Here is a 27,171-nt window from a genome sequence, read left to right as displayed (position 1 = left end):
TAAACCTAACAAAGGCAGTGAAGGAAATTTTTTTTTAAAGATTTATTTATTTTTACAAGCACTGGGTACAGTCAGAAGCGAGGGAGGGTGAGAGAATTCACCAGAGCCAGAGAGGGAACAGAACAGGCAGAAGGACCGAAGTACACTGCTGAGGGGAGCAGCGGGCAGCAGGAGAGGTCTGCGCGCCATGTGGGACCCTCACCCAGCAGCCGGGGATTGAACCAGTGCTGCAGAGGCTGCGGGCAGCCTTGCAACCCAGTGCTCAACCTCTGCGCCACCGGGGAGACCCAAGGAAATTTATAAAACATTGTAAAAAGAAATAGATGACAAAATGAAAAGAGAGAAATAGATGACACAAAGAAATGGAAAGCTATTTTCTGCTCGTGGATTGGAAGATTCAACATTATCAAAATGACCATCCTACCCAAAGCAATTTACAAATTTACTGCAATTTCCAATAAAAATCTCAATGGCATTCTTCAAAGAAATGGAACAAATGTTGTTGAAATTCATATGGAATCGCATAAGATTCTGAATTACCAGTGCTCTTCTGACTAAAAAGGGGAAGAATAGGAGTATTACACGTCAAGACTTCAAACTATACTACAAAGCCATAATAATTAAAACAGCATAGTACTGGAACAGAAACAGACACACAGACCAATGGAATTGAATTGAAAGTCCAGAAATAAAACTACACATATATGGTCAACTACTCTTTGACAAAGGAGCAAAGAATGTACACTGGAACAAGGAAAGTCTCTTCAAAAAATGGTGCTGGGAAAACTGGATTGCCACATGCAAAAGAATGAGAGCAGACTACTTTCTCACACCACGCACATATATTAACTCAAAATGTATAAAAGACTTGAAAACTTGTCTCTAGAAGCAAGGAAAACAAAGGAGAATATAAATAGCTGGGAGCATATCAAACTAAAAAACTTCTATATACCAAAAGAGATAGTAACCAAGCAAAGAGACACCCCACTGAATGGGAGAAAATGTGTGTACACCGTACATCTGATAGGGGAGAGGCTGGTAGAGAACAGGGACAAAGCCTTTGGGACCTCCACTGGAGGGGACCCAGTTAAGGGTTAAGAGGCTGGATGAGAAGCCTCCTGAAGCCTCTAGAACTGAATCTAATAAGCCTGAGGATGGAGAACAAAAGGGAAAGTTAAAGCTGAGGAAAAGGTCTCCATGTTGAGGTAATTTATGATCTTACAGGTGTTCCTGGAATAAATGCTCCAAAACTACATTAGTGGGTTTGTGAGGTTGTCAGGTTGCTAGAGAAGGGTAAGAAGAGGACAAACCCTGTAGAGAGAATACTATTTGAGGGCTGAGGATGAGGCCTGGGGAAAGGCAGGGAGTAAAATCCCTAGCACCGGAAGGGGAGGGTAACCAGCCAATAATGGCACCTGGATAACTGTCCTTCTAGCCTGGTGGTTGCCTTAGGTGATTCCAGATCCCTGAGGATCAGTTTTAGGTGAGTAGAGGACAGTACAGCTACAGAATCCTCAGTGAAGCAACTTAGACTTGGATGCCACAAGATTTAACAGGCGGCACACTGGCAAGACTACATTTTCAAAATATCCTCCATTTTCCTCTCTGCTAGTGGGCGCTGGAAATCTCACCATTAGCAATCTATCCCTTTGAGTCTGGGGAAGGCTTTTAAAATTAAATATCCTTTATAACATGGAAAATATCCCTGGATGGGGCAGCAACACCAGCTAATCAGAGTAAAGCTCAGATAGAACAAGACCAAGGGCATACTCCAAAGGCACTGGGCTTGACGAGGTGAAGATAAACTCCGAAGAAAAACTAATTTTTGCTCAAGTTCAGTCTCACTTTGGTCCCTGACCCCCCCAGGAGGACTTATTTGGACAGTTGTGGTTCCTGAATAGGCAGAGGACGGTTCAAGCTGTGTGTGTCCCCTGGAAAGTTTCCTTAAGATGCAACGGCTGCGGGCCTCCCCCGGTGGCGCAGCAGTTGAGCGCTGGGCTGCGAAGCTGCCCGCAGCCTCTGCAGCACCGGTTCGATCCCCGGCTGCGGGGCGAGGGTCCCACATGGCATGCAGACCTCTCCTGCCATGCCCGCTGCTCCCCTCAGTAGTGTATTTCATCAGTTTGCCTGCTCTGTTCCCTGCTCTGGCTCTGGTGAATTCTCTCACCCTCCTGTGCTTCTGACTGTACCCAGTGCTTGTATAAATAAATCTTTAAAAAAAAAAAAAAGATGCAACGGCTGCAAGGGCAGTTGCCTCCAGCTTTATAATCCCAAAGTCCCATTTTACAGTCTGGATTTAGCCCGGTAACACAAGTAGTGTGTAGGCATCAGCGTGAGTAGGTGTCAACCTGGAAGTGGACTTGTGCCTGATTCATGCAGGAAGCAGGGCCGGGGCAGCAGAGCAAACACTCCCAAGCAGCTCCTGCCAGGCATGAGGTGAGAGGTTGTTTGGCCCAACAGACAGCAACTTTGTTTGCTTTGTTCTCCACCACTTTCCCATCCCCACTTGCCAGATTCCCTCATTCCTTTTTCTCTGCTCATCTTGGGTCAGGAGTTTTGTGGGGATTTTCCAGGGGATCCAAGAAGGTTTTACCACATTATTTTTGGTTGTTGATAAAGGTGATTCCTAAGGAAGAGCCATGGGCATTAAAAGGGGGGTACAGTAGGAACTGATGAAGGGGTACCACAGGAGCTCTACTGGTTTGGGTGGGGATTAGATGGAACAAGATGGTCTGAGATCTGTGGGGTCACCGCCCCCCACCTGTCATAGTTTAGCCAGGTGCTGCTCTGCTCTTGGAACAACTCCATCTTGACCTCGCTCTCTGCATTCATGGCTGGTTTACGGTTTGTAAAACTAACTGGTGCTCACTCGTGACCATTTAATTTGGTTCGTGGCACCTCCCTTCCCTCATTCCTTAATACAGACGCAAATCATCGTGGGAATTCCCTTTCAAAGGAAGAAACGGTGCCCCTTTAAGAGAAAGGGAGGGGAGGAAGAGCGCACTGACTCATATCCTGCTACCATTGGCTACTGGAGGGGATCCCACCTCAGCGATTGGCCGTCACAGAACCCGCCTCCTCTTGTGATTGGTTCCGCCGAGGAGATATAAAGCGGCTGTACCGGCCTCCTTTTCAGTTGGAGGGAGGCAGGGAGCCCGGAGCAGGTGGCGCGCGGAGACTCACCTGGCGCAGCCCTCGCTCCTCTGAATCCGAATTGAAGTTCCGCGGAGGCCGTAACCATGAAGGAGAGACGGGCCCCCCAGCCAGTTGTAGCCAGATGTAAGCTGGTTCTGGTGGGGGACGTGCAGTGTGGGAAGACAGCGATGTTACAGGTGTTAGCGAAAGACTGCTACCCCGAGGTGAGCTCCGCCCTCGCGGCCAGCGCTTCCCCCTTGTCTGCCCACCTGGGGGTGATGCCCACCTGCACGGGAGCGCAGACGCTCCCCCCTCCCTACCACACCCCTCTCACCCACTTCTTTCTCGGCCGCCCTCTGGCTGGGGCATCGCCCTGCCTTAGCCTCCCCTGAGACGCGTCCCACTTCTGCCGCCCTGGTGGCTCCTCCTCACCTCTTCACCCATAGGCCCCCGGATCGAATCCCCTCCTACCTCTCTTCTTCTGGGAGTGTGCTGTCAGAGGAGCTGGGGACGCGGGAGAGTGGGGGTACCTCTGGACACAATACCTGCTGGTCCCCTCACCCCTTCTGAGAGGTTCTGTGGGCATGCCCCAGGCAGGCCTCTGATGGCACCAGGAGATTGTGGGGAGAAGAGAAACGGGAGACTCTGCCTGTAGCTCCGAAGTTGGGAGACTGACAGACAGACTGACAGATGGGGATGAAAGGAGAGAGAGAAAGAGAGAATGAATGAATGAATGAATGAATGAATATGAAACTGTCTCCCGAGCATCTAGGACATGAGGGGCTCCTCCTGTTTGGAAGTCATATTCACGTTTCTGATTTTGATGGAGCAAAGTGCCTGCACCTCTGCCCTCCCTGCCCTCCTGTCCCATGTGGTCCTACCCCAGGCATCCCCTCCTTTGGCTTCTGACTCTCCTGTCACCTCTGTGCCCCATCAGGATGAGCGGCTTCTTGTGTCGTCAGTACTAACTACGGGAGGTGAGGCGGGTAGGGGTGCCCAGGATGCGATAGTTGCTCTCTCCCCACAGACATATGTGCCCACGGTGTTCGAGAACTACACGGCTTGCTTGGAGACGGAGGAGCAGAGAGTGGAGCTCAGTCTCTGGGACACCTCAGGTAAGAATGTGTGTCCCCCGCGCCCCCTTCCCACCTCCGCTGGTCTGCTGGGGCTGCGGTCTTTTAGAAATTGTTTCCTTTTCTGACGGGGAGAAGTATGGTGCTTGCCAGGAATGTGAAAGAAGGGGACCTGAACTTTCCTTGATTTTGGGGGGGGTGGTCTTGGTTCCCTCGGTTGAGTGGTCCAGAGCTGCAAACTAGAATCGCTTCTCAGGGTCTAGCTCCAGCCTTTTGAAGGCTGGAATGGTCAGGTGAGCCCATGATACTATGGGGGACAGTCAGACAGCACTCTCCAGCCCCGCTCCCCGCCGCCTCACACGCACGCACACATGTGCACACATGCACACACAGCTGCTGCTGCCCCAGCGTAAAATAAGAGGCAGCAGGCATTGCTGCTGGAGTCAGTGGCGGAGGAGGCAGGGAGACGAGCCTGCTTTGGGGCAGTGTTGTTCCTGATTCAATTTTCTCTCCTGCATTCCAGCTCGGGCCGCTGCTGTCTGCCTGCCGCAGCTCAGCTCCGCTGTGCTTGTCATACCGCTGCGGCTCGGGATGAAGTGATGCATCATCCTTTGGGGGTGGGGGAGATGGCTTAATATAGGGCACAGTCACATAGAGGATAGTGGTGTGGGGGGGATGTTGATTCCAACCATCACTCCCCCCACCTCTCTCCCCACCTCTGGCTGAGGCAGAAGATGCCCTGTCTTTCTGAAATGTAGAAAGCGGTATTTTTCCAACCTCCCAGTCTGTCCCTTTCTTTGACTGGAGCTCCATCCCACCTTCCCTTTACCCCAATTCTTTATCAGTAGAGTGGGCTCAGAGTTATAATCAAGGACTAAATGCTGAGAAAATAACATCTACTTCTCCCCAAAAATGCATATTCAGGCTGACTTTAAAGAGGAACTATAAATCACTAGGGGTTTCCTGTTACATATAATAAACATGCCATCCTGTTCCTCCAAAGAGCCCTTGTTCCCATGATCTGATTTTGAGGTCTGTAAAGATTGGGGCTAGGGGATGGGTAAACAGAAAATGATACCTCCCTTGCTTTCTCTCCCCAAGACAAAACAAAAATTCCTCAACCGTGCATGCCCTCCTCTGTGGCCATGCCAGGGGCTGGAAGGCAGGTTAGTTACCCCGGACTCTGCCATGCCGGCTGGATCTGTCTGGAATGCAGTTTGGCCGCATGATATATGCCTTTCCGTCTGCTGTACACTGTCCACCTTTTAATCTTTGCAGAATCTTACTGTAGCTTACTGTAGTCATCTCCCTGTCTACTCTTGCCCTCCCCAAGTGCTGGCTGCCCTGCTGCTTCCCCCTCCTCCCGCAGTCAGAATGCAGCCCTTGAATTCCAATCCAGATAATGGAAAATCAGCAAGGGTGGTCTCTATTCCCTGTGTCGCATCTCTGCCCTGCCCCCGCCCCCCCCATGAAAGGATGCAAGCTGTCAGTTATCTGCAAACTCCCTCTTTATAATTGGGTGCCCGCGCAGAGGAGGAAGTGGCAGGGGTGTGTGGGATGGGGCTTCCCAACACTGGGGCCAGAGTCAAACCTGTTCCCATTATTCATTTGCTGTTCTGAGGGGATTCATTTGGTCCAAGGATTGCTTGGAGCCAGAGTGGATGCCTCCTCCCTCCCCCTCTGCCAGTCCTGCAGTGCTCCCTGTGCTCACTGCTGCAGTGGGTGCTGAGACCCCACCTCAGGGAGGGGATGGGGGCGGATTGCTGAAGGAGCGGGCAGCTATCCCAACTCCCCTGTACTCCATTTTTTTCTTTCAACCCAGCCCCCCAACTTGGATTCCCCCAGTTTCCATGGAGATTGTGATGCAGGGAGAGGGGCTGCTTGCTATTCTGAGCACGGATTGTCTGGGTTCCAAATCTGCTACTGCTCCTTCTCTAGGGTGGAGGGAGCAGGCTCAGCCCCTAGCATTCTCTCATATTGGACCACCTGGGTTGGCACCAACTCTTCGCCTCCTCCTAGTAAACCTCTAAATCCCCAGGCGTATTTGAGACTGCCTCTCTGAGATCTTAGGGGGTTGGGGGCAACAGCTTCCCTTTGGCCCTTTCAGTGTAATCCAGTTTGGTGGGAGGACCCTAAATCCTTGATGCTCTCCCTCCCCTACCAGGCGCCTCGAGTTCTGACTCTATAGCAAAGAAGCAGGGCAACCAGTTATGTAACAGGCAAGTTTGTTTCTTCATTGGGAAGACCCTGGAGCAGCAGGAAGTGGCAGTGTGGGCAGCAGAGGAACCTTTAAATAGGCCCTAATCTCTCTTCAGGGCTGGGGGCATCCTCCTCTGGGACTCAGGAAACAAGTCCTTAAATGAAGCCCACTTGTAGGAGACCCAGACAGGGTCAAAGTATACGCTAACCTCTCCCCCTCTGTCTATTTTGCCTCCTTTCCTTTTTACAGGACTACCTCTGGCAGGTGGTCAGGACCCAAGCTTCCGGGCTACAGCACATTGGTTAGTTGGGTGGGACCAGCTAACCTAAGGGACCAAGAATGCTATCCTGGGGCCACAGGAGTGCTGAGGGTTGAGGTCTCTAGGGTAGGGAGAATGCTGTGGCTCACCATCAGGTCTTTCTGCCCTACACCAGGTTCTCCCTACTATGACAATGTCCGTCCACTCTGCTACAGCGACTCGGACGCAGTATTACTATGCTTTGATATCAGCCGTCCGGAGACAGTGGACAGTGCCCTCAAGAAGGTAAGGCTGGATGAAATCTACAATCTTTGGCGCAGCCCAAGAATAAAAAGAAATATTGGGGACCTTGTTATCTAATCCCCTCTTGCAAAATAGGAAAAACTGAAGTCAAGGAGGAAAGATACTTGCCTGCAACCGCACCATTCACCTAGCTCTGGCATTAGACCCCAGATCTCTTGCCCTCTCTGCCTCTTGCCCTTGCCACTACCCTGTGCTCTGCCAGAGGCCCAGCAATGGAGGATAGTATCAAATACACAGGAAGAAAAGGCCTGAAAATCAGAGGGCCCTTTGGTGATACAATTTGAGGGTCAGTGGTGGGCCTTTTGGAGACAATTCTATAGACCTTGATCCCAGGAGCACTGGGCAAGCCAGGCAAGTCTGAGCTCAAGTTCTGTTAGGAAATTCCTTGGTCTGAGTGGCGAGGTCTGCCTATAATGAGAATTCAAAGCATACCTCGTAGAACTTGCCTAGTTTTCTAGAAGTCTCTGGGATTATTTCCTTCCCTCGGAAAGAGACAGGTTGACTTTCTTCTGGCATTTCGCACTTGCAGGACCTTTGACTGTGTTGAGGGAGTCGCCCCATGCCTGTATCCGTGGCAGACAGTGGGAGAATACTTGCCCCTCTGTTGTCTCTGGCACCTGGGTTGTTGAATGAGGGGCAGGCTCTTGGGACAGCACTCCTGTGGCCTCAAAGCCCCATGGGCAGGAAGATGATGTAATTAGTGCAGTGGTAATGCTGTGACTCAGAGGGTAGGCTGGCTGGTGATAAGCTGGATGGTGTGTGTGATGCTGCCAACCAGGTTTCTCCCCATCTCTGCCGCTCACTGACTCTCTTTCCTTCCTCTTTCCCCCTTCTTGTGTGGCCCTTTAGTGGAGGACAGAAATCTTGGATTATTGTCCCAGTACCCGTGTTTTGCTTATTGGCTGTAAGACCGACCTGAGAACAGACCTGAGCACTCTGATGGAGCTGTCCCACCAGAAGCAGGCGCCCATCTCCTATGAGCAGGTAGGGATGTGGGGTGTGTGTGTGTGTATATATATGTGTGTATTGAGGATGGGGAAGGCTACAGGCTGACTTGAAATATGGCCCTTGTTCAAACTCACTCACTATGGTGAAACAGAATTGGTGTTCTGGGGTGCGAGTTGTCATCAGCAAGCTGGTGGTCGAGTACCTGTCTATCTAAATAGAGGTGGGGGGTACCTGTCTACCTGATTTATGCTATAGGTGGGCCATTGGCTGGTGAGCCATTCATGCATGTGCCCGTGCTTCTCATAGTTTTCTGTAGACCACCTGCTTAGGAATACAAGCAGTAGAAGAGCTGCTTAGGGTTCCTGGCTCCAAACCTATAGTCAGTCAGAGTAAGACATGGGAATTGTATGTTTCTTATGTACATCAGAGTATGTGGATCAGTTCTTTTAAACCAGCAATTCACATTAGAATCATCTGGGGAGCTCTTAAAACTATGAATGCCTAGACCCTACTGCCAGAAATTCTGACTTACTTGATCTGGCCTCAGTATGGTTTTAAAAGTATTCCAGGTGATTCTAAGGTGCAGTTAGGCATCACTTTCAGAAAATAATCAGCAGAGGGTGGTGGTGGAAGGCTGGCTGTTGGATCCCATTCAGAGTAGGCCCGGGGAGGGTCGCTCACCATAGATAGGCAGTGTTTCCAAGCCATCGTGGAACACAACTTTGATTATCTCACCCCACCCCACCACTCACAGGGCTGTGCAATAGCCAAGCAGCTGGGTGCAGAAATCTACCTGGAAGGCTCCGCTTTCACCTCAGAGAAGAGTATCCACAGCATCTTCCGGACGGCGTCCATCGTGTGTCTGAACAAGCCCAACCCAGTGCCCCCCAAGAGCCCTGTTCGAAGCCTTTCCAAGCGACTGCTCCATCTTCCTAGTCGTTCTGAACTCATCTCTTCTACTTTCAAGAAGGAAAAGGCCAGAAGCTGTTCCATTATGTGAAGGGGGATTTGGAGAGGGGAGACAGCCTCCCGTCTCCTCCCTTGGGAGCAGAGGCACAGGGACAGGGAGGATGAGACTATTTAAGACACCGGACATGAGTTTTTCAGATGGCCACAGTGAGGGCTTGGAAGGAGACAGGACGGGATAAGGAAAGAGCCAGGCCCGGCTTGAGGACCTGACACTAAGAAAGAGCCATCACACCCCAAGCCAGGCACTAGGTTGTGGAGGGGGCAGCTGCCCCAGTGCCCCCAACTCCAGAGGAAGGAAAGGTGTGGGGGTTGGGGGCATGCTGGCCTCACGGCTCGGGAGCCTACAGGAGCCTCACCTGCAGCATCACGCCTCTTCCACACAGCGTTTCCATGCAGGCCAGGGGATCGGAGGGGTCCCTGAGCCCTTCCCTTCCCCTCTGAGGAGTGGAGGGTGGAGAAGCCAAGAGGCAGCTCCCTGGGGAGTTGGGCCCAGGTGCTTCAAAACTGAAGTCAGCATGGCAGGAGCTGGTCAGGGTCAAAGAGAAAGCAAGCTCATCTTTGCATAGCCCATGCCTCCTGGAGAGGTGACATCATACATTCACATGCTTCTCACCTAAGTCCCCAGGGTCCGAGGGAGAAGCCACAGACCCCCCTTTTCTTGCGGTGTGGGGGTGGTGGTGCTATAGGGGGCAGGGCTGGGCGAGGGTCACCAGACTTTTTCTGCCCTTAGGGCAGCACAGCTGGCATTTGTTTTATAGACTTGTCTTTGGAAAGGGTGGGGGAGGGGCGAGGGCGGGAGTGTTTCAATCTGTTCTATGTTCTGTGTTTAAAGAAGAAAACCTATTTATTAATGAAAAATATAACACATATAAAGAAATTCATTCCGTTTCCGTAGTCTCTTTCTCTATTTCATTTGGTCATTGATATGAGGAAAACTGTCCTAGGGTCCTTACGCTGGGTTGCAGAGTGACTGTATCCTCTGCTCTCTCCTCCCTCCACCCCCACCCCTGCCTCCTCCCCAGCTCCACCCAAGACCTACTAAGCCAGTCAGCTCCTCAGTAGAGCAGGGCTTCTCAACCTTGGAACTAATGACATTCTGGCCTAGAGGATGCTTTGTTGAATGGGGTTGTCCTGTGCACTAGGAAGTATATATAGCAGCATCCCTGGCCGCTGCCTGCTGATGTCATTACTGCCCCACCCCCCCAACACATACACATACACCAGTTGTCATAACCAAAATGTCTCCAGATGTGGCTAAATGTCCCCTGGGAAAAACTGGTCCTGATTAAGAGCCTTTGTCCTAGTGGTCTGGAGGAAAGAGACAAGGCTCTGTGGACTCATCAGTAAATGATCCAAGCTGCCGAGATCCCACCCCTCACAGAAGATGGACAGATTGGAGCCAAGACTCAAGGGCGGTGAGATTCTGGCCTCCGAGAAGTGAAATCTGCTTTCTTTTTCTTTCTTTTTTTTTTTTTATTTTATAGGATTTTATTTATGCATACAAGAACTGGGGTACAGGCCAAAGGTGTGGGGGATGAGAGGATTCACCAGAAACAGTGGGAAACAAACAGGCAGACTGACTGAAATACACTGCTGAGGGAGCAGCAGGTGAGACAGCAGAGGTCTGCGCGCCATGTGGGTTGCTCCCTGACTGGCCAGGGATCAAACTCATGCTGCAGAGGCTGCGGATTGCTTCACAGTGTGGTGCTTAACCCCTTGTGCCACCAGGGAGGCCCGAAATCTGCTTTCTTGACCTTAATTCCATTGCCTGCTGATGGCAGCTCAAGGACCTTAACATCCCTTCTCTTTAGTGATTTACAACTCTCTTCCCCATCCCCAAGTTTCAGAGTGTGCTGGGAATGCACATTACTATGTATTGAATTGTTACAATGTGCTCAGCATGACTGAGAACTTCTCAGACAAAGTCATTTAACCTCATAAATGATAACTAACACTTGTTAAATGTTTACTATGGGTCAGGGGTGCTTATTAGTTATGTTATTTATTCCCGTTATAACCCCTCTGGAGTACCTCATTTTCCAACAGACCAACAGGTTCAGGGCCTCCCTGGTGGCCAAGGGGTTAAGTCTCAGCACTGTCACTGTTACAACCTGAATTCAATCCCTGGCCAGGGAGCTAACCCATATATGGTGTAGCAGACCTCTCCTGTCTCACCCGCTGCTCCCCTCAGCAGTGTATTTCAGTCAGTCTGCCTGTTCTGCTCCCCACTCTGTCTCGGGTGAATCCTCTCATCTCCCCTCCCCCCCCCCGCCCCACATCTCTGGCCTACACCTCAGTTCTATGCAAAAAACCCCACAAACACCAGGTTCAGAGAGATTTGTTAGTGTGCCTAAGATCACACAGAAAGTGATAGAACCTGGCTACCAACCCTGGCAACCTTGCCCCAGATGTGTAGTTTTCACTGCTCTGCTAGACTAGCCAGTGAGGAAAGTGGCAGTATTATCCCTAAAGGAGAAAACAAAAGCTAGAGATGCTATGTAACTTTCCCTAGATCATGCTGCTAGTAAGTAAAGGAGAAAGGATTCAAGTTGGATCTCTATGTTAACTATAATCCCATGGGTCCCTTACTTGCTAGCTGTATTTTTGCCAAATGGGAGACTCTAGATCCCTAATAGAAAGCTGTGTCTTTGTCTCCATCACCAAAGATGCATGTTTGTGAAATAACTAGCAGAGTAAGACACACAACATGAGTATTTTTTTTAAATATTTTTTATTTATGCACACAAGAAGTGGGGTATAGGCCAAAGGTGCAGGAGGTGAGAAGATTCACCAGATAGAGTGGGGAGCAGAACAGGTGGATCAACTGAAATATACTGCGCCATGTGGGTTAGCTCCCTGGCTGGGGATTAAATTCCTGCTGCAGTGGCTACCGGTTTTTTTTTTTTTTTTTTTTTTTTTTTTTTGGCTGTGTCTTTAACCCCTGCACCACCAGGGAGGCCCAACAATGAGTATTCTTTTAGCTCAATGTCTTACATGTGTCCAATGGGAATTCTGCCACTATGAACTTGGACAACCTTCATCACCTTTCTGGCTCTCTATTAACTCATCTTTTTTTTTTTAAAGATGTATTTATTTATACAAGCACTGGGTATAGTCAGAAGCGCGGGGAGGGTGAGAGAATTCACCAGAGCCAGAGCAGGGAGCAGAACAGGCAGAGGGATCAAGGTACACTGCTGAGGGGAGCAGCGGGCAGCAGGAGGGGTCTGCGCGCCATGAGGGACCCCCTCTGGTGGCCACCGGGGAGGCCCTCTATTAACTCATCTTTAAAGATGGTGAAGAATGGTAACCTGGAAATAGAGAAAGAGCATGGACTCTGAGTTAAATAACCTGTTGTTGAATCCTGGCTCCTTTCTTTTCACTGTGTGACCTTTGAAGGCATAATTAATCTTTTTTAGGCACAATCTCCTTATCAGTAACAAGGAGATAATAGCCACTTCATACTTATATGAGAACTAAGTAAAGTAAGTAACCTAAGTTGTGTTCAGCCTAGAGTTGGGTACTTAGAAGATTCTCAGGAACTGTTCTTTTTTTGTTTTGTTTTGTTTTTTTAGGATTTATTCATTTATGCATACAAGATCTGGGGTATAGGCCAGAGGTGCAGGGGGTGAGAAGATTCACCAGAGACAGAGAGGGGAGCAGAACCGGTGGGCTGACTGAAATACACTGGTGAGTGGAGCAGTGGGCAAGACAGTTGAGGTCTGCTGCGCCATGTGGGTCACCTCCCTAGCTGGGAATCGAACTCTTGCTGCAGTAGCTGTGGATTGCTTCATAGTGCAGCGTCTTAACTCCCTGTGCCACCAGGGAAGCGCCTCAGAAGCTGTTCTTAAAGGTTCCAGCCTACATCTTTGGTCTGGCTTAGCTGGGGTTCCATTCTGTGAATGGAGAGTCCTCCAGCGTTCACTGAGTGAATTACACCACCCTCCTTTGGTTCTCTCTCTGGGGTACACAGAGCAGGTCAAAGGCTTCAGGGTTCTAAGAGCAGAAGTGAGTCTTCCAAGGTTACTTTGGGCTTTGTGCCTGATGCTCAGGGCTTTAGGATTACTTGGATCTACCATGAAGTTCTGTTTGGGAAGAACTGAACACATTCAGCGAGCTATGCCAAACACACAGCCATGTGGGACTGAAACTAAAAAGCTGACAGTGGGAAAATGGGAAGAAGGTTTAGCTTCTTGTACATCTTCAATATATCCCTAGAAATTGCAAGAGTTTTTTTTTTTTTTTCTGCGAAGGGAATTATGAACCCTAAGACCAAAGAGAAACAAAGTGAGCATACAATTTGAAATAAAGTCCTCCTGTGTGGAGGACTGAAGAAAGAAGCAAAAATACAAAGAAAACCTAACAACTGGTAAGATTCCATAGGGCAAGAAGACTAATCCACTAATCCTACTGGAATGTTGAGAAAACAGGTGCCACAGCTCAGGCGACACCACACTTCCAGGAGCGTTGTGGAATTCACCAGGTGGGCTCACTTTGAGTTGTCACAAAAACTGTGGGAATGTTACCAACATTTACACTGCTGTGGTACCAAGGTTACTAAAAGGTCCACCTAACTCTGAGTCCCGCACAAGGAAGAACTGTCCCACCCTTAGTATGAATACTAGGCTACTCCTGGCCTTCAGTTTGCCCACCTGTAAAATGAGGCTAACAACCTATCTCAAAATCTTACACTTTTCCACAAAGTATTTGTTACTGCAGTTGTTATGTGTTACCGCCAGCTAAAGAAGCACTTAAGCTCCTCGGTCGTAAGCACAGGCCATGATAGTCGTTATCCTCAGTTTCTAGCATGACCAGCTTACTCCTGGAAGACTACGCTGCTGGACAACCTTCTGCAAGAAGCCGGTCCACAGAAAACTCTTACTTCAGCCGACCAAATGCCTGGCGAACCACATTGCCCAGCAGACACCGCGGCCAAGGACCGGCGCTCGCGCTATGCTTTCTGGGATTGGTAGTTTTCTGGCCCGCCCCGTTGGCCTGCGCCACCGGGACCAGAAACTCGCCTTCCCAGCTTGCCGCGCGGCTGGAGGGGCAGCTCGGCGACCAGGAAACGGGGAAGATGGCGACTGTTCCGCGACGTTGAGGCCGCGTTAGGCGGTTCAGACTTAAGAGTGGTGAGTCCCGCGCGTCGGAAGTGGTCCCCACGAGCTTGCTGAGAGGGCGAGAGTAGGGGCAAGGCGGTGGCCCCTGCCTCCAGTACAAGGCGAGGAAGAAAACCTCAGGGAAGGGGCATGAGCCCGGCAAACTCGGTCGGGCGGGAGCGAAGGGGTGCGGGCCCCAGGGGGGAGTGCTGGCTTCTGGGGGCACAGGCCAGGTCTCTGGCCGATGCTAGGGGCCAGACTTCTGCTCATGGGCACGCCCTCAGTGATACCCCCATTCTGACCCATATCTTCATGTTTCTAGTAGCCCTTGCTGCAGCCAAACTGGATCTATGGCTTTTCTTCCAGAATCAGTCATGCTTTCCCGCCTCTGTGTTATTTCTCTTGCCGGCAATAACTTCTTATCTGCATCCTCAGTTACACATCCTTAAATTCTACTTATACGTAAAAGATCAAGACCTATTTCCTCTCCAGATCCCCTTTTACAAGTGAAACGAAACTTCTCCCTTGAATTCCTATAATTTATACTTGTTCTGAGCCTTCACCTTGGCACATGTCTCTGTAGGGTATGTGTTTTGTTCTATAAGCTGCCTCTGGTCAGGATCTTCCTGCTTTCCTTTCGTGACCCACACAGCTGCATAGCACTGTACCTTGCATATAGTGGATGCTGGCTAAATACCTCGTTGTAGGACAGCAGACCCCACAAGAACTGAGGAACTCAAATATATATATCTAGAGATTTGTGAGGAAGATTGCTGGGAAGAAATGTTTAGAGTCACAGGGTTATCTGGCTGTTGTGATAAGTATTGATAAAACTATAATAAAAGTTGCTTTTCCTTACTGTCTTTATTCTTCTCATTTTCTTCTAAACTCATGCCACTCAGGCTTCTGTTTCCACCATGCCCTCAGAACAGCTCTTGTGAAGGTCACCAATCATCTCCATTTACCCAAAGGCAAGGGTCACTTCTCTATCCCCTCATCTTTGTCCATTTGAAACAGTTTACCATTCCCGGATGAAAACGTGTTTTTTGGCTTCTGTGGTGCCATTCTTTATTTTTTCCCCTCCTCGCTCACTGCTGCTGCTTCTCTCCAGTCTTTTTTAACTGGCTTCTTTAACTGACCTCTAAATATTAAAGTGTTCCAAAGTTCAGACCTGGGACCTTTTCTGTTTTATTCTTTACAGTAGCAAGGGGCCACATATGTAACAATGATCCCAATAGGTGATACTATATAACCTAGGTTTGTAGTAGACTCCTGTCTAGGTCTGTGCAATTAGACTGACATTTGTGCAATGGTGAAATCTCCTAATGATGATTTCTCAGAATGTATCCCCATCAGGTTAAGTAATGCATGACTGTATACTGCCCATGTAAGTAATATCATTTAGGTGCATGGCTTAAAAAGCCTTCTTTATATTTATGACTCAAATTTTTGTCCCCTCTGAGTTCCAGAACTGCATTTTCAACTGCCTTTCTGTAATATCCTCTTGGTTTTCTTACATCTCACACTCAACATAACCAAATGGAACTTTTTATTTCCTCCTAAAATTGTTTCATTCCTGGTTACTAATGACTCCTTAAGTCATTAGTTGGCTCAAACCATAAATTTAGGAGTTATCTTTGTGTCCCCTTTCTCCCTTCCGTAGTAAGTCCTGTCAACTCTGTCTCCAAAATACATCCAGAAACTGTCTACTTCTTTCTATCCAGTTGCCATTTTCCTAGACCAAGCTACTGTTATCTCGTGCCCAGGCTATTATAATAGCATCTTCAGTGGTTTCCACTCTTCTCTACCATGTATTTTCATGCAAGTCACCAAAGTAATCCTTTAAATATCATTTAAATTAAAAAGTGTAAAATTAGATCACATCACTTCCTGTTTAATACCTGTTCCCATTGCAGTTAAAGTAAAATCCAAGTTCCATTACCCTAGTCTAAATAAAACACATTTGCATGATCTGGCTGCTACCTTTCTCTGAACTCATTTTTTTTTTTTTTAAGGTTTATATATTTATGCATACAAGAACGGGGGTTTAGACCAGAGATGTGGGGGGTGAGAGGATTCACCAGAGACAGTGGGGAACAGAACAGGCAGATGTTCTGACACACACTGCTGAGGGGAGCGGCGGAAGAGACAGGAGAGGTCTGCTGTGCCATGTGGGTTGCTTCGTGATAGGCCGGGGATCTGACTCGTGCTGCAGTGGCTGCAGGTAGCTTCATAGTGTTGTGTCTTTAACTCCTGCACCACCAGAGAGGCCCTGAACTCATTTTTAATTAGTCTTCCCCCCGGGGGTGACTGCTGCTCAGTGTTTAATCAGCAACCATGCTAAGGTAGTTCCTGCCCCAGCGTCTTTGTTCTTTCTGTCCTTTCCACCCAATAAGTTCCCTCCCTTCCTTCTTTGCAGGCTCTCTCTTTCCCATCATTCAAGTCTCAGTTAGTATGTCATCTAAAAAAATTCTTTCTTGAGCCCTCTGTTTCTTGTTCATACCCCTCCCCATCATATCACCCTGTTTTAGTCTCCTCTTTAGCTCTCATTACCATTCTCTTATCTGTTTAATTACTGTCTGCTTCACTGGAGTTTAAGTGTTATGAGATCAGAGACTGTTTTGTTTACTGCCATATCTCCAGTTTCTGGCATCTTCTAGGAGCTCAGTGAATATTTGGTGTAAGAATGAGTGATATCCAGAATGCTCTGTAAAGGAGATAGCCTTTCTTCTGAATCGTTCTGTTTGGGCTATAAGTGGAAGAGACAAAAGTATAATTTCCGTGTGATATGAATGATGTACTGACAGAACATCCAGTCATTTCTCCAGTGAATGTGAAATAAATTATTCTTTTCTCTACACAGTCTTCCTTCTTAGAGATATATGGAATGAGAAAGGGAAATTGTAAGCTTAAAACTTATAAAATAAGTTCTGAGAACTTATCCCAAGTATTAGGGATGATGATGATTTAGGCGTAGCTGTCACTGTAGCTGTAGAGGCAGATTCAGACTTGCTGTCATGTTAATTCCCAGCTGATGTAGATGTTGTAGTCTGAAGGCTGGTGCCACCACCAGACAGGAGGGGAACAAAATAAATTCCTTCTCACACCTTTCATAGGACTAGGTAATGATCAAGGTATGAAAATCTAAGTAGGGACTATCAATCAATGTCTGTGAGCTCTAGTTTTTTTGAAATAATTATAGGTTCACCAGAAGGGTACCCTTCACTAAGTTTTTCCCTTCTCACAACGAAAAAGTACATTGCCTTTAAGCTGCATGAAAGTGAGCTTGTCTCTCCATTTAAATTTAAATTTTCCTTGGTGTGCTGATTATAATCCCATATCTTCAGTTAAACATTTCTCCCCCTTTATTGAGCTTTCTTTGGATATATGTGTGTTGACCCGTCCTGGTAGACTGGCAGACCTAGTAACCTCCTAAGATAAGCAATGCAGGATGTTTCCAGAGACAGCTAGTACACTATTTATTCTCTTGCAGTTGTACTATAAAAATAGGTATATTTGGGGCCTGGGCTCAGCACTGTGAAGCTTTCCGCAGTCTCTGCAGCACAAGTTCGATCCCCGGCCAGGGAGGTGACCCACATGGCACAGCAGACCTCTCCTGCCTCGCCCACTTCTCCCTTCAGTAGTGCATTTCAGTCACTCCACCTGTTCTGCTCCCCACTCTCACCCCCTGCACCTCTGGCCTGTGCCCCAGTTCTTGTATGCATAAATAAATAAATCTTTAAAAAAAAATTAAAATAGGTATATTCATTGTCTACTTTGAGAAATGAATATAGACAAAAAGGAATCACGGAAAGGTAGTATAGTGTAATGAATACTATTGGGCCTCCGGAGCCAGACTGCTTGAAACTGTGCCACTTACTGCTTGTGTGTTCTTAGGCAAGTTATTTTATAAGATTGTGCTTCAGTTTCCTCATCTATAAGCAAGCCCGGATATCTGCTTCATAGGCTTGTTTTGAGGTTAAGTTACATATACACACACGTGTAGGGGTGCGGTTTTAGTAGTACTTCGTGCATAGTAAGTATTCTTACTCATGCTAGATGGCAGGAGAGCTGGCTGACAAGAAGGACCGTGATGCCTCACCTTCCAAAGAGGAAAGGAAGCGATCTCGGACTCCTGACAGAGAGCGGGACCGAGACCGGGACCGGAAGTCTTCTCCGTCTAAAGACAGGAAGCGGCATCGGTCGAGGGATAGACGTCGAGGAGGCAGCCGTTCTCGCTCCCGTTCCCGTTCCAAATCTACGGAGAGGTAAAGGGACTTTATATGTCTGTTCCATGGGAGAGGAGAGTGCATCTCACACTTATTTCTTGCGTTCTCTAGTGCCTCAGGTATTAGGACTTTAGTCTTTAATACATTTCTCCACACTAGTGAACCAGCAGATATTAAGCCTTAGGAGGGAACTGGTAAGGTGAAGGTCTGGGTGATCAAGAGTTTATGTGCTCAGATAGTCCATGATCTGTCGTTACTATTGATACTTTGCAGTATAACTCTGATGGATAAGACCTTCTTAAAATTCTTTCGTAATTTTCCCAGGAAACACATTCCCCAATTTGCAAAATATTGCTTTGGGGAGAAAAGAATCTTTTTAGGGCTTCAGTGTAGCAGATTACTTGAGAAATATCAAGTAACTTCCTTTAAAAAAAAAGATTTTTTATTTTTCCATAGAAGAACTGGTGGGGGGGGGAAGGAGGGGCTGGGAAAGGAAGGACTAGAGTCAAAACGGTGGGCGGGGTGTGTGTGTGTGTGCAATTGTATGGGGAATATAACCAAAATGAAAATGCATACATTGTGCAAAGATGAAAAAAGATGTAAGAATTATATAAAATAAAATATTTAAATTAAAAAAAATAATAAATCACAGGAAAAAAAAAGAACTGGAGTGTAGGCCAGAGGTGCAGGGGGTGAGAGGATTCTCCAGAGACAGAGTGGGGAGCAGAACAGGTGGATCCACTGAAATACACTGCTGAGGGGAGCAGCGGGCGAGACAGGAGAGGTCTGCTGCACCATGTGGGTAGCTCCTTGGCCAGGGATGAACTCAGGCTGCAGTGGTGATAGCATGAGAGCGCTGAGACTTAACCCCTAGGCCACCAGGGAGGCCCCTATATATCAAGTAACTTCTTAACTGTGCTGTTTTCAGAGATCGACGACACAGAGAACGAGATAAAGAGCGGGAGCGGAATAAGAAGGACCGAGACCGGGATAAGGATGGGCACAGACGGGATAAGGACCGCAAACGCTCCAGGTACAGCACCCGAGGAGTGAGAGCGGGTGGGTCTTAGGTGAATGCGCTTAACTTGTCCTCTCTGCAGCTGAGCTCATTCAGCTTCTGCAGAGCTGTCTTTTTTAGAAGGCACCTGTTTTCTGTAGAAAGTATAATTAGTTAATGAAGTCACAACCTTTTAAGGGTTCACTTGTTCTTAGAATTTAGAAATTCATTTGAAAGGATTCCCAGGGTACTAGATAATTCTGTAGCTCTGTTGGACCATTCAGTTTTCTGCTCAAGATATACATCATATTTGTTGGGATAGCTTAATGTCCCAGTATCTTGAGCTCTTTTCTCTGGAAACTTTTCAATGCAAAGTTTTTATTAGACCCTAAAAATAGGTTAGCATTCAGGGCAGAGGACAATTCTCATAACAACCATAAGACAGGCTGTTTGAGATCTCTTTAATCTTCATAAACTGATAGCAGGTGTGGAAAAAGGGTTGCTGGGACTGGTAGGAAGGGAAAATGAGGAGGAGACATATATAGCAGTGTCTGGGAATGGTGTCTGTGGGCGGCAATATAGGCTAAATTCACTGTATATTACAAAGTTAAGTAGGATTCTTTTTTCAATGTGCAACTGCTATTTGAAGAATATCTTTTTGCATTAGTAAGTGTAGACCCATTTTTCAGAAGAGGTCAGTTTCAGAAAAGTAGACTGAGGTTGAATATGGCCAAAATGGGGCTCTTATAAAGTTTTAGAGCAGGCAAAGTTACCATGGCTACCAGGGAGAGCTTCAGGACATGATGGGTGAGCAGTCTTGTTGAGTCATGAGAAAACATCCATCCTCTTCTTGGGGCTCAGCTTGATCCTTATCCAGGGACTGGGGTAAGACAGTGATTGGACCTTTCCTGTTCTTTTTCCTTAAAGTTTATCTCCTGGCCGAGGAAAAGATTTTAAATCTCGGAAAGACAGAGACTCTAAAAGGGATGATGAGGATGAACATGGTGATAAGAAGCCTAAGGTAAAAGAGATGAAGGATTTCTCATCTTCCTGTTCACCTCAAGCTCTTCAACAGGAGAGAGCGTTTGTGGACTGAAGCCCTTTGTCTTACTTTCAGGCCCAGCCATTATCCCTGGAGGAACTTCTGGCTAAGAAGAAGGCTGAGGAAGAAGCTGAGGCTAAGGTAAGACTGTGTCTTTCATTAGTTGGCTAGGGTTGCCACAGCAAAACACCACAGGCTGAGTGGCTTAAACAACAGAAATTCTGAAAGCTAGAATTCTGAGATCAAGTATCGGTACAGTTGTTCTGATACAGTTCTTTCCTTGTGTTGTAGGTGGCTGTCTTTCTGTTTCCATATGGTCTTCCCTCTGTGCAAGCCCTTTGTGTGTCTCTTGTGTGTTCAGATGTTTCCTTATAAGGAGACCAGTTGGGGGCCCTCCTCAGAGTTTCATTTTAGTCTTATCAAGTCTTTAAGGGTTCATTCTCCAGATGCAGTCACATTCTGAAATACTATTAAAGGCTTCAACACATAAATTTTGAGGAGGGCACAATTTAACCTATACTAGGATTCTAGGCCTGTTTGTGTTTTCCTTAATAAGGTTAATGCCTGAGCCGGTATTTTCAGACTATTTGCTCTCTTTGCATTGGCCATGTGATCTCACTCACAGAGCCTTGCTTATAGCTCCAATCTATTTTGTAGCCCAAGTTCCTCTCCAAAGCAGAGCGAGAGGCTGAAGCCCTAAAGCGACGGCAGCAGGAGGTGGAAGAGCGGCAGAAGATGCTCGAAGAAGAGAGGAAGAAGAGGAAACAGTTCCAAGACTTGGGCAGGAAAATGTTGGGTTCGTTGTCCTGTGCTGTGCAGTCCCCAGACGGGGTGGGCAAGACAGGGGCGGGCTCATAAGGTTATGCGGAAGAGCTGGGGACTTGTTTGCTCTGGAGTTTGGCAGTGGGAGGGGTCAGGGAAGTTTATGAGAAGAATATCTTTCTTCCATTTCCCTCGTCTCATGAATCTTCCCATTTGTCTCTCCTTTGGAGTCTGGATCCCTTTCTTCCACTGAGCTCTTCTGCAACTTTGCTTTCTTTGATCTGCAGAAGACCCTCAGGAACGGGAACGTCGGGAACGCAGGGAGCGGATGGAGCGGGAGACCAATGGAAATGAGGATGAGGAAGGGCGGCAGAAAATTCGGGAAGAGAAGGATAAGAGCAAGGAACTACATGCCATTAAGGTACAGGCGTTGACTGTCATCATGTCTCTTTCCTACCCAAAAATGAGGTCTGGTTATTTGAATTTGAGATTTGGGCCTCAAGCTTGATGGGCTTTGTGTTCTGTATGGGCAGGAGCGTTACTTGGGTGGCATCAAGAAGCGACGCCGCACGAGGCATCTCAACGACCGCAAGTTTGTTTTTGAGTGGGATGCATCTGAGGACACATCCATTGACTACAACCCCCTGTGAGTGACTTCAGACCAAAAGTAGATCTTTTAAACCAGGCAGTTCCAAAGAGAACTGGTGACTTCTGAGATGGGAGTAAGATAGGATGGCATGGGATGGGGTGGGAAAATTGGTAAACTAGCAGCCAGCCATGCTGCCTTGTGGGTGAAGGAAGACCCGGCCAGGAAGGGGAACTGGTACATATTGGTAGTCTGCCATTGCTTTCTGTTGCTGTAACAGCCTCTTCTGTTTTCTTCCTCTGTCTCAACTGCAGATACAAAGAAAGGCACCAAGTCCAGCTGTTGGGGCGAGGCTTCATTGCAGGCATTGACCTGAAGCAGCAGAAACGAGAGCAGTCACGTTTCTATGGAGACCTAATGGAGAAGAGGCGGACATTGGAAGAAAAGGAGCAGGAGGAGTGAGTGGTCAGGGCTAGGGCTGGTTGTGCAGTGCCCAGAGTCTAGGCCAGGCCAGGTCATGAAGGAATTTGATTCCACGTATGTCTCACGTCCTGCTTCAGGGCAAGACTGCGCAAACTTCGTAAGAAGGAGGCCAAGCAGCGGTGGGATGATCGGCATTGGTCCCAGAAGAAGTTAGATGAGATGACGGACAGGGACTGGCGGATCTTCCGTGAGGACTACAGCATCACCACCAAAGGTGGCAAGATCCCCAACCCCATCCGATCCTGGAAAGACTCCTCTCTGCCGCCACACATCTTGGAGGTCATTGATAAGTGTGGCTACAAGGTAAGGAGAGGCAGATTGGTAACCTGACATGTTCCTACATTCTAGGGGGTACAATCTTCATTAGGATCAGAGAATTTTGTTCCTTGGCAGTTCATGCCTTCCTCTGCCAGTGGGCCAAGGTGACCTTGTCTGTCACTTTCTGGTGGAAGTATTGACCTTTGCTTGTTTTTTTTTGGGTTCCCATTCCTATGGATGTGCTTGGAACCCTGTTATATTAACACATGTGCCCCCTCTTTCTGCGGTAACCCAGGTGGTATAATTCTGACCGTCCCCATTACTCTTTGGGTCACTGCAGGAACCAACACCTATCCAGCGTCAGGCAATTCCCATTGGGCTACAGAATCGTGACATCATTGGTGTGGCTGAGACTGGCAGTGGCAAGACAGCAGCTTTTCTCATTCCATTGCTGGTCTGGATCACCACTCTCCCCAAAATTGACAGGTGGGTCAGCTGACACCGGTTGGGGGGGTTTGACTGGTCAGGAAAGGTGAAAGTGGCAAATGAGTGTTTGTTTTCTTTTTACATCGATAAGTAGATTCCCTTCTAGTCCGGGTTAGATATTAAGGAGTAATTGGATTATGATCTCAAAGAAGCATATGATTTTATTATTGGCAAGCACTATTCCCTGGAGACTTTGGCTCTCCTGGTGTCTGATTTTTGAGGGTGACCATAGCATCCTCTTCCCACCGCCCTCCCCATTCCCATACCTGTCCTTAAGAATGACTTTGTCTTGCTCTGGGGTATGATTGGATGAGAACCAAAACTGTGGAAATTGCGGAATTCCTCATTTACCACAGGATCGAAGAGTCAGACCAGGGCCCTTATGCCATCATCCTGGCTCCTACCCGTGAGTTGGCTCAGCAGATCGAAGAAGAGACCATCAAGTTTGGGAAGCCACTAGGCATCCGCACTGTGGCTGTCATTGGCGGCATCTCCAGAGAAGACCAGGGCTTCAGACTGCGCATGGGTTGTGAGGTTTGTTCTAGGCAGTGGCCGACCTGCCTGTTGGGCAAGCTCTGATTTCAGGCTCTTATTTCTGAGTCTGATGTACATGTTTCATACATATTATTGTCGGGAGCTTAGGTGGTGGGGATTGCACTGTACATCACTTTCACAAGCATATGAGAGTAGATAGTGATACCTCCATTTTACAGATGAAGCTGAGGCTCAGGTCTCTAACCTGCCCACTTTTACACACAGATGGCAATGGGCAGAGATGAGATTCACATCGAAAACCTGTGCTTTTAATCAGTCTGCCGGGCCATGTCACTGACTTTGTGTGTTGCCTTCTCAGGACAGGGAAGGAGCGCTTCTTAAAAGTTTGCTGTAGGAAGTGAAACTTGTGTTGACTTTTTAAGTGTTATCCCTTTTTATGCAACCCCTTCATTTCTCTTCATTTAAGCAGCCTCCTTTGATTTTGCTTCCTCTAACCCTTGGACCTTACTCAGACTGTATTCATCCTGAAAACAGTCCGTCCAAAGAAGCAACAAGTGATTTCAAACCAGTTCTCAGGAACTCTCACTGCCAAACAACTGGAGGTTGGGACGCAAGTTCCTTAGCATTGGAATTGCAGAGGAACCCTAGTTTGTTGCTCCATCTTTTGCTCAAGTGGGTGGATAGTTAATAGGTGGCAGAAGAAAGGGATACCCGCTGAGGCTCTGTGTTTCCGCTGTACCCCCAGATTGTGATCGCTACCCCAGGACGTCTGATTGATGTGTTGGAGAACCGCTACCTGGTGCTAAGCCGCTGCACCTATGTGGTTCTGGATGAGGCAGATAGGATGATTGATATGGGCTTTGAACCAGACGTCCAGAAGATCCTGGAGCACATGCCTGTCAGCAACCAGAAGCCTGACACAGATGAGGCTGAGGATCCTGAGAAGATGTTGGCCAACTTTGAGTCAGGAAAACATAAGTATCGCCAGGTAAGGCTGCTTCCCCGGGTTGGGAAAAATAGGGCAAATTACCATACCAAACCTACCCAAGGCTCTTCTTGGGCCTAGCTAGGCCCAGAGAGCATGTTTCCAAAATGGTGCAGCATGTCTAGTACATCCCTAACACAATCCCGATTAGTGCAGCCATTTAATTGTGGACAAATGATTGCAAAGGGTCATGCCGCTACCCACCATATGTGCTGCAGAAGCCTCAGCCCCCCTCCCAGGCTAGTGTGAGGCACTGACAAGGGTGATACCTGCCAAGGCTCTCTCACATCATCGCTCAGCTTAGAGTCTGAAACCTGGGCTTTCCTGCCTGGGGGGATGGTGGGGTATGTGATGGAAGTACTGAGCCTCCTGTTTTCACAGACAGTCATGTTCACGGCTACCATGCCCCCGGCGGTGGAGCGTCTGGCCCGGAGCTATCTTCGGCGACCTGCTGTGGTGTACATTGGTTCTGCAGGCAAACCCCATGAACGTGTGGAACAGAAGGTCTTCCTCATGTCAGAGTCAGAAAAGAGGTATGGGAGACAGCTGGGCCAAGACAGAGAAGGGGCAAATGGTGGCTGGAGGTTGATTGTTCTGCTTGGTTGAAGAGATTTTGTCTTCTTATTCGGGAAGCAGTGAAGATCCTGGGAATTGGTGTGTGTAGATCAGCGTTGGGCTGATTGATCCTGGAGTGGGAGGTGGTACGCATCTCATTTTTGTCTTCTTTCACTTCCCCCCAGGAAAAAGCTGCTGGCAATCTTGGAGCAAGGCTTTGATCCACCCATCATCATTTTTGTCAACCAGAAAAAAGGCTGTGATGTTTTGGCCAAGTCCTTGGAGAAGATGGGGGTGTGTCTGGCAGGGGAGAGTGAAGTCTGGTCTCTGTGGTGCTGCTTTCAAAAACTCGTGGGCTCCCCCGGGCTCCAGCTTTCAGCGCTCAGCTTTTATCTGTCTAGTGTTCAACAAGTCAGGGCCAGAGGAATAAGGCCGGTATGAATAGGTTCAGGAGAACTGGGTCAGTTGCTGGGACTTCTTGTCCATTCCAGCAGTGCTAGCCAAAACTGGTTTGGGTCTCCTTGAAGTGGGCTGGGGCCAGAAGAGGTTTTGAGGTACCTCCTAGCAGACTGAGGATGTGGAGGAGAGTGGGTCAGAGTGAGTTGTGTTAAACGTGTTTGGTGTAGGTGGACAGTGTGGTCAGGAGGCAGGTGTTGATAGGCAGTGTCCTTCACTCCTGATACTGGTGTTTGAGGGAAAGGGTGTTCCTTTCTTGAATTTTTTTTTTTTTTAAGATTGATTTATTTACGCATACAAGAGCTGGGGCACAGGCCAGAGGTACAGGGGGTGGTGAGAGACAGAGCGGGGAACAAAACAGGCAGATCTACTGAAATACACTGCTGAGGGGAGCAGCGGGCAGGGCAGGAGAGGTCTGCTGTGCCATGTGGCTTAGTTCCCTGGCAGGGGATCGAACTCATGCTGCAGTGGCTGCGGATAGCTTCGTAGCACTGAGATTTAACCCCTTGCACCACCAGGGAGGTCCCTTCTTAAGCTTCTGAAACTTGCTTTTTACCCTAATCTCTTTCCCTCAATCTCTGACTACTTTTCTCATCTGACTCACGTCGTACCCAGTTGCTTTACCTTCGACCTTACCCTGTTGTCCCGGCCACGCCACACATCCTTCTCTCCCAGCCTTTTTTTGAACTCACCTGTTCTCTCCTCACCTCAGTTGTACTCATTCTTTCTCCTCTTTGCTCTTTTCCTACCCTGCTGCTCTGTGGCCCACTCCCTCTTAACTGCTATGTCTTTCCGTGATGCCGTTGCTCTTCCTTCACCTCACTGTTCTTCCCACAGTACAATGCCTGTACACTGCATGGTGGAAAAGGCCAGGAGCAGCGAGAGTTTGCACTGTCCAACCTCAAGGCTGGGGCCAAGGATATTTTGGTGGCTACAGATGTGGCAGGTCGTGGTATTGACATCCAAGATGTGTCTATGGTTGTCAACTATGATATGGCCAAGAACATTGAAGGTGAGTGCCGGGGAAAGCAGCTGCAGTCTGAGGTAAAGGGAGGCTTTTTGTCTTTTCCCCTTGGAAGTCAGGACTCTGCCACCTGTCACAGCTGTAGCCCGGACTGCCCATCCCAGTAAGAACGGCCCTTCACCTCATGTGGACTTGTACCTCCAGCACCTGGGATAACACTAGCTTCAGGCCGTGTGGAAGCAGGGAGCTGGGCAGTCCTTGTCTTCGTTTGGGAGGATGACCACTGTCAGAAGTGGCACTGGGGAGACAGGCACCCATGGAGAGCGCTGGGGGTACCGCAGCTTCAGTCAGTGCAAGCTGTATTTTTTGCCCTCAGAGGTGTGGAGCCTTCAGACACTGCTTAGCAGGGCATCTGGCCTGGTGCCCCCTGTGATAATTGCTCTTGCTCCCTAGATTATATCCACCGTATCGGCCGCACAGGACGAGCAGGTAAGAGTGGCGTGGCTATCACCTTCCTCACCAAAGAGGACTCTGCTGTGTTCTACGAGCTGAAGCAAGCCATCCTGGAGAGTCCGGTGTCGTCCTGCCCCCCAGAACTAGCCAACCACCCAGATGCCCAGCACAAGCCAGGCACCATCCTTACCAAGAAGCGCCGGGAAGAGACCATCTTTGCCTGACAGCACTCCTCCCTTGAACTTAAGGGCATGTGCTGAGCCTGTTCTTCAGGACCCTCATGTCCGTCTGTCCAGGTCCTCGCTCTGGGTTCTGGTGGTTTGCTTTGGAAGTAATCAGGCTCCCTGGCCTAAAGGCCTGAGTTTGAGGCTGCAAGTGGAGAGGAGCTGTAGGAAGCATAGAAAAAATTGCCATAGAATTGGCCCAGCTCTGCCCCT

The 27,171-nt window shown here is 48.4% G+C and overlaps 2 protein-coding genes across 2 annotated transcripts; both read left to right on the top strand.

Moving 5' to 3' along the window:
* Positions 1-3,239: 3,239 nt before the first annotated feature.
* Positions 3,240-8,918, top strand: RND1 (Rho family GTPase 1; the record flags this gene model as incomplete). The annotated part of the gene is made up of 5 exons (XM_084256532.1): positions 3,240-3,359; positions 4,163-4,250; positions 6,843-6,952; positions 7,820-7,954; positions 8,673-8,918. The coding sequence occupies 5 exons, from the start codon at positions 3,240-3,242 to the stop codon at positions 8,916-8,918; spliced, it is 699 nt and encodes a 232-aa protein (XP_084112658.1).
* A 9,124-nt stretch (positions 8,919-18,042) lies between these two features.
* On the top strand, positions 18,043-26,958 carry DDX23 (DEAD-box helicase 23; the record flags this gene model as incomplete). The annotated part of the gene is made up of 16 exons (XM_084256520.1): positions 18,043-18,251; positions 19,141-19,245; positions 20,137-20,230; positions 20,327-20,392; positions 20,909-21,047; positions 21,301-21,434; positions 21,547-21,659; positions 21,914-22,057; positions 22,160-22,385; positions 22,681-22,826; positions 23,183-23,360; positions 24,067-24,309; positions 24,688-24,839; positions 25,047-25,155; positions 26,155-26,329; positions 26,735-26,958. 16 exons carry the CDS (start codon positions 18,043-18,045, stop codon positions 26,956-26,958), a joined length of 2,457 nt encoding a protein of 818 aa, XP_084112646.1.
* Positions 26,959-27,171: the final 213 nt, after the last annotated feature.

This window comes from Talpa europaea (genome assembly GCF_964194135.1).
Source record: "Talpa europaea genome assembly, chromosome: 15".
NCBI lineage: Eukaryota > Metazoa > Chordata > Mammalia > Eulipotyphla > Talpidae > Talpa > Talpa europaea.
Note: the sequence above shows the minus strand (reverse complement) of the source record. Positions and strands in the feature narration are given on the sequence as shown.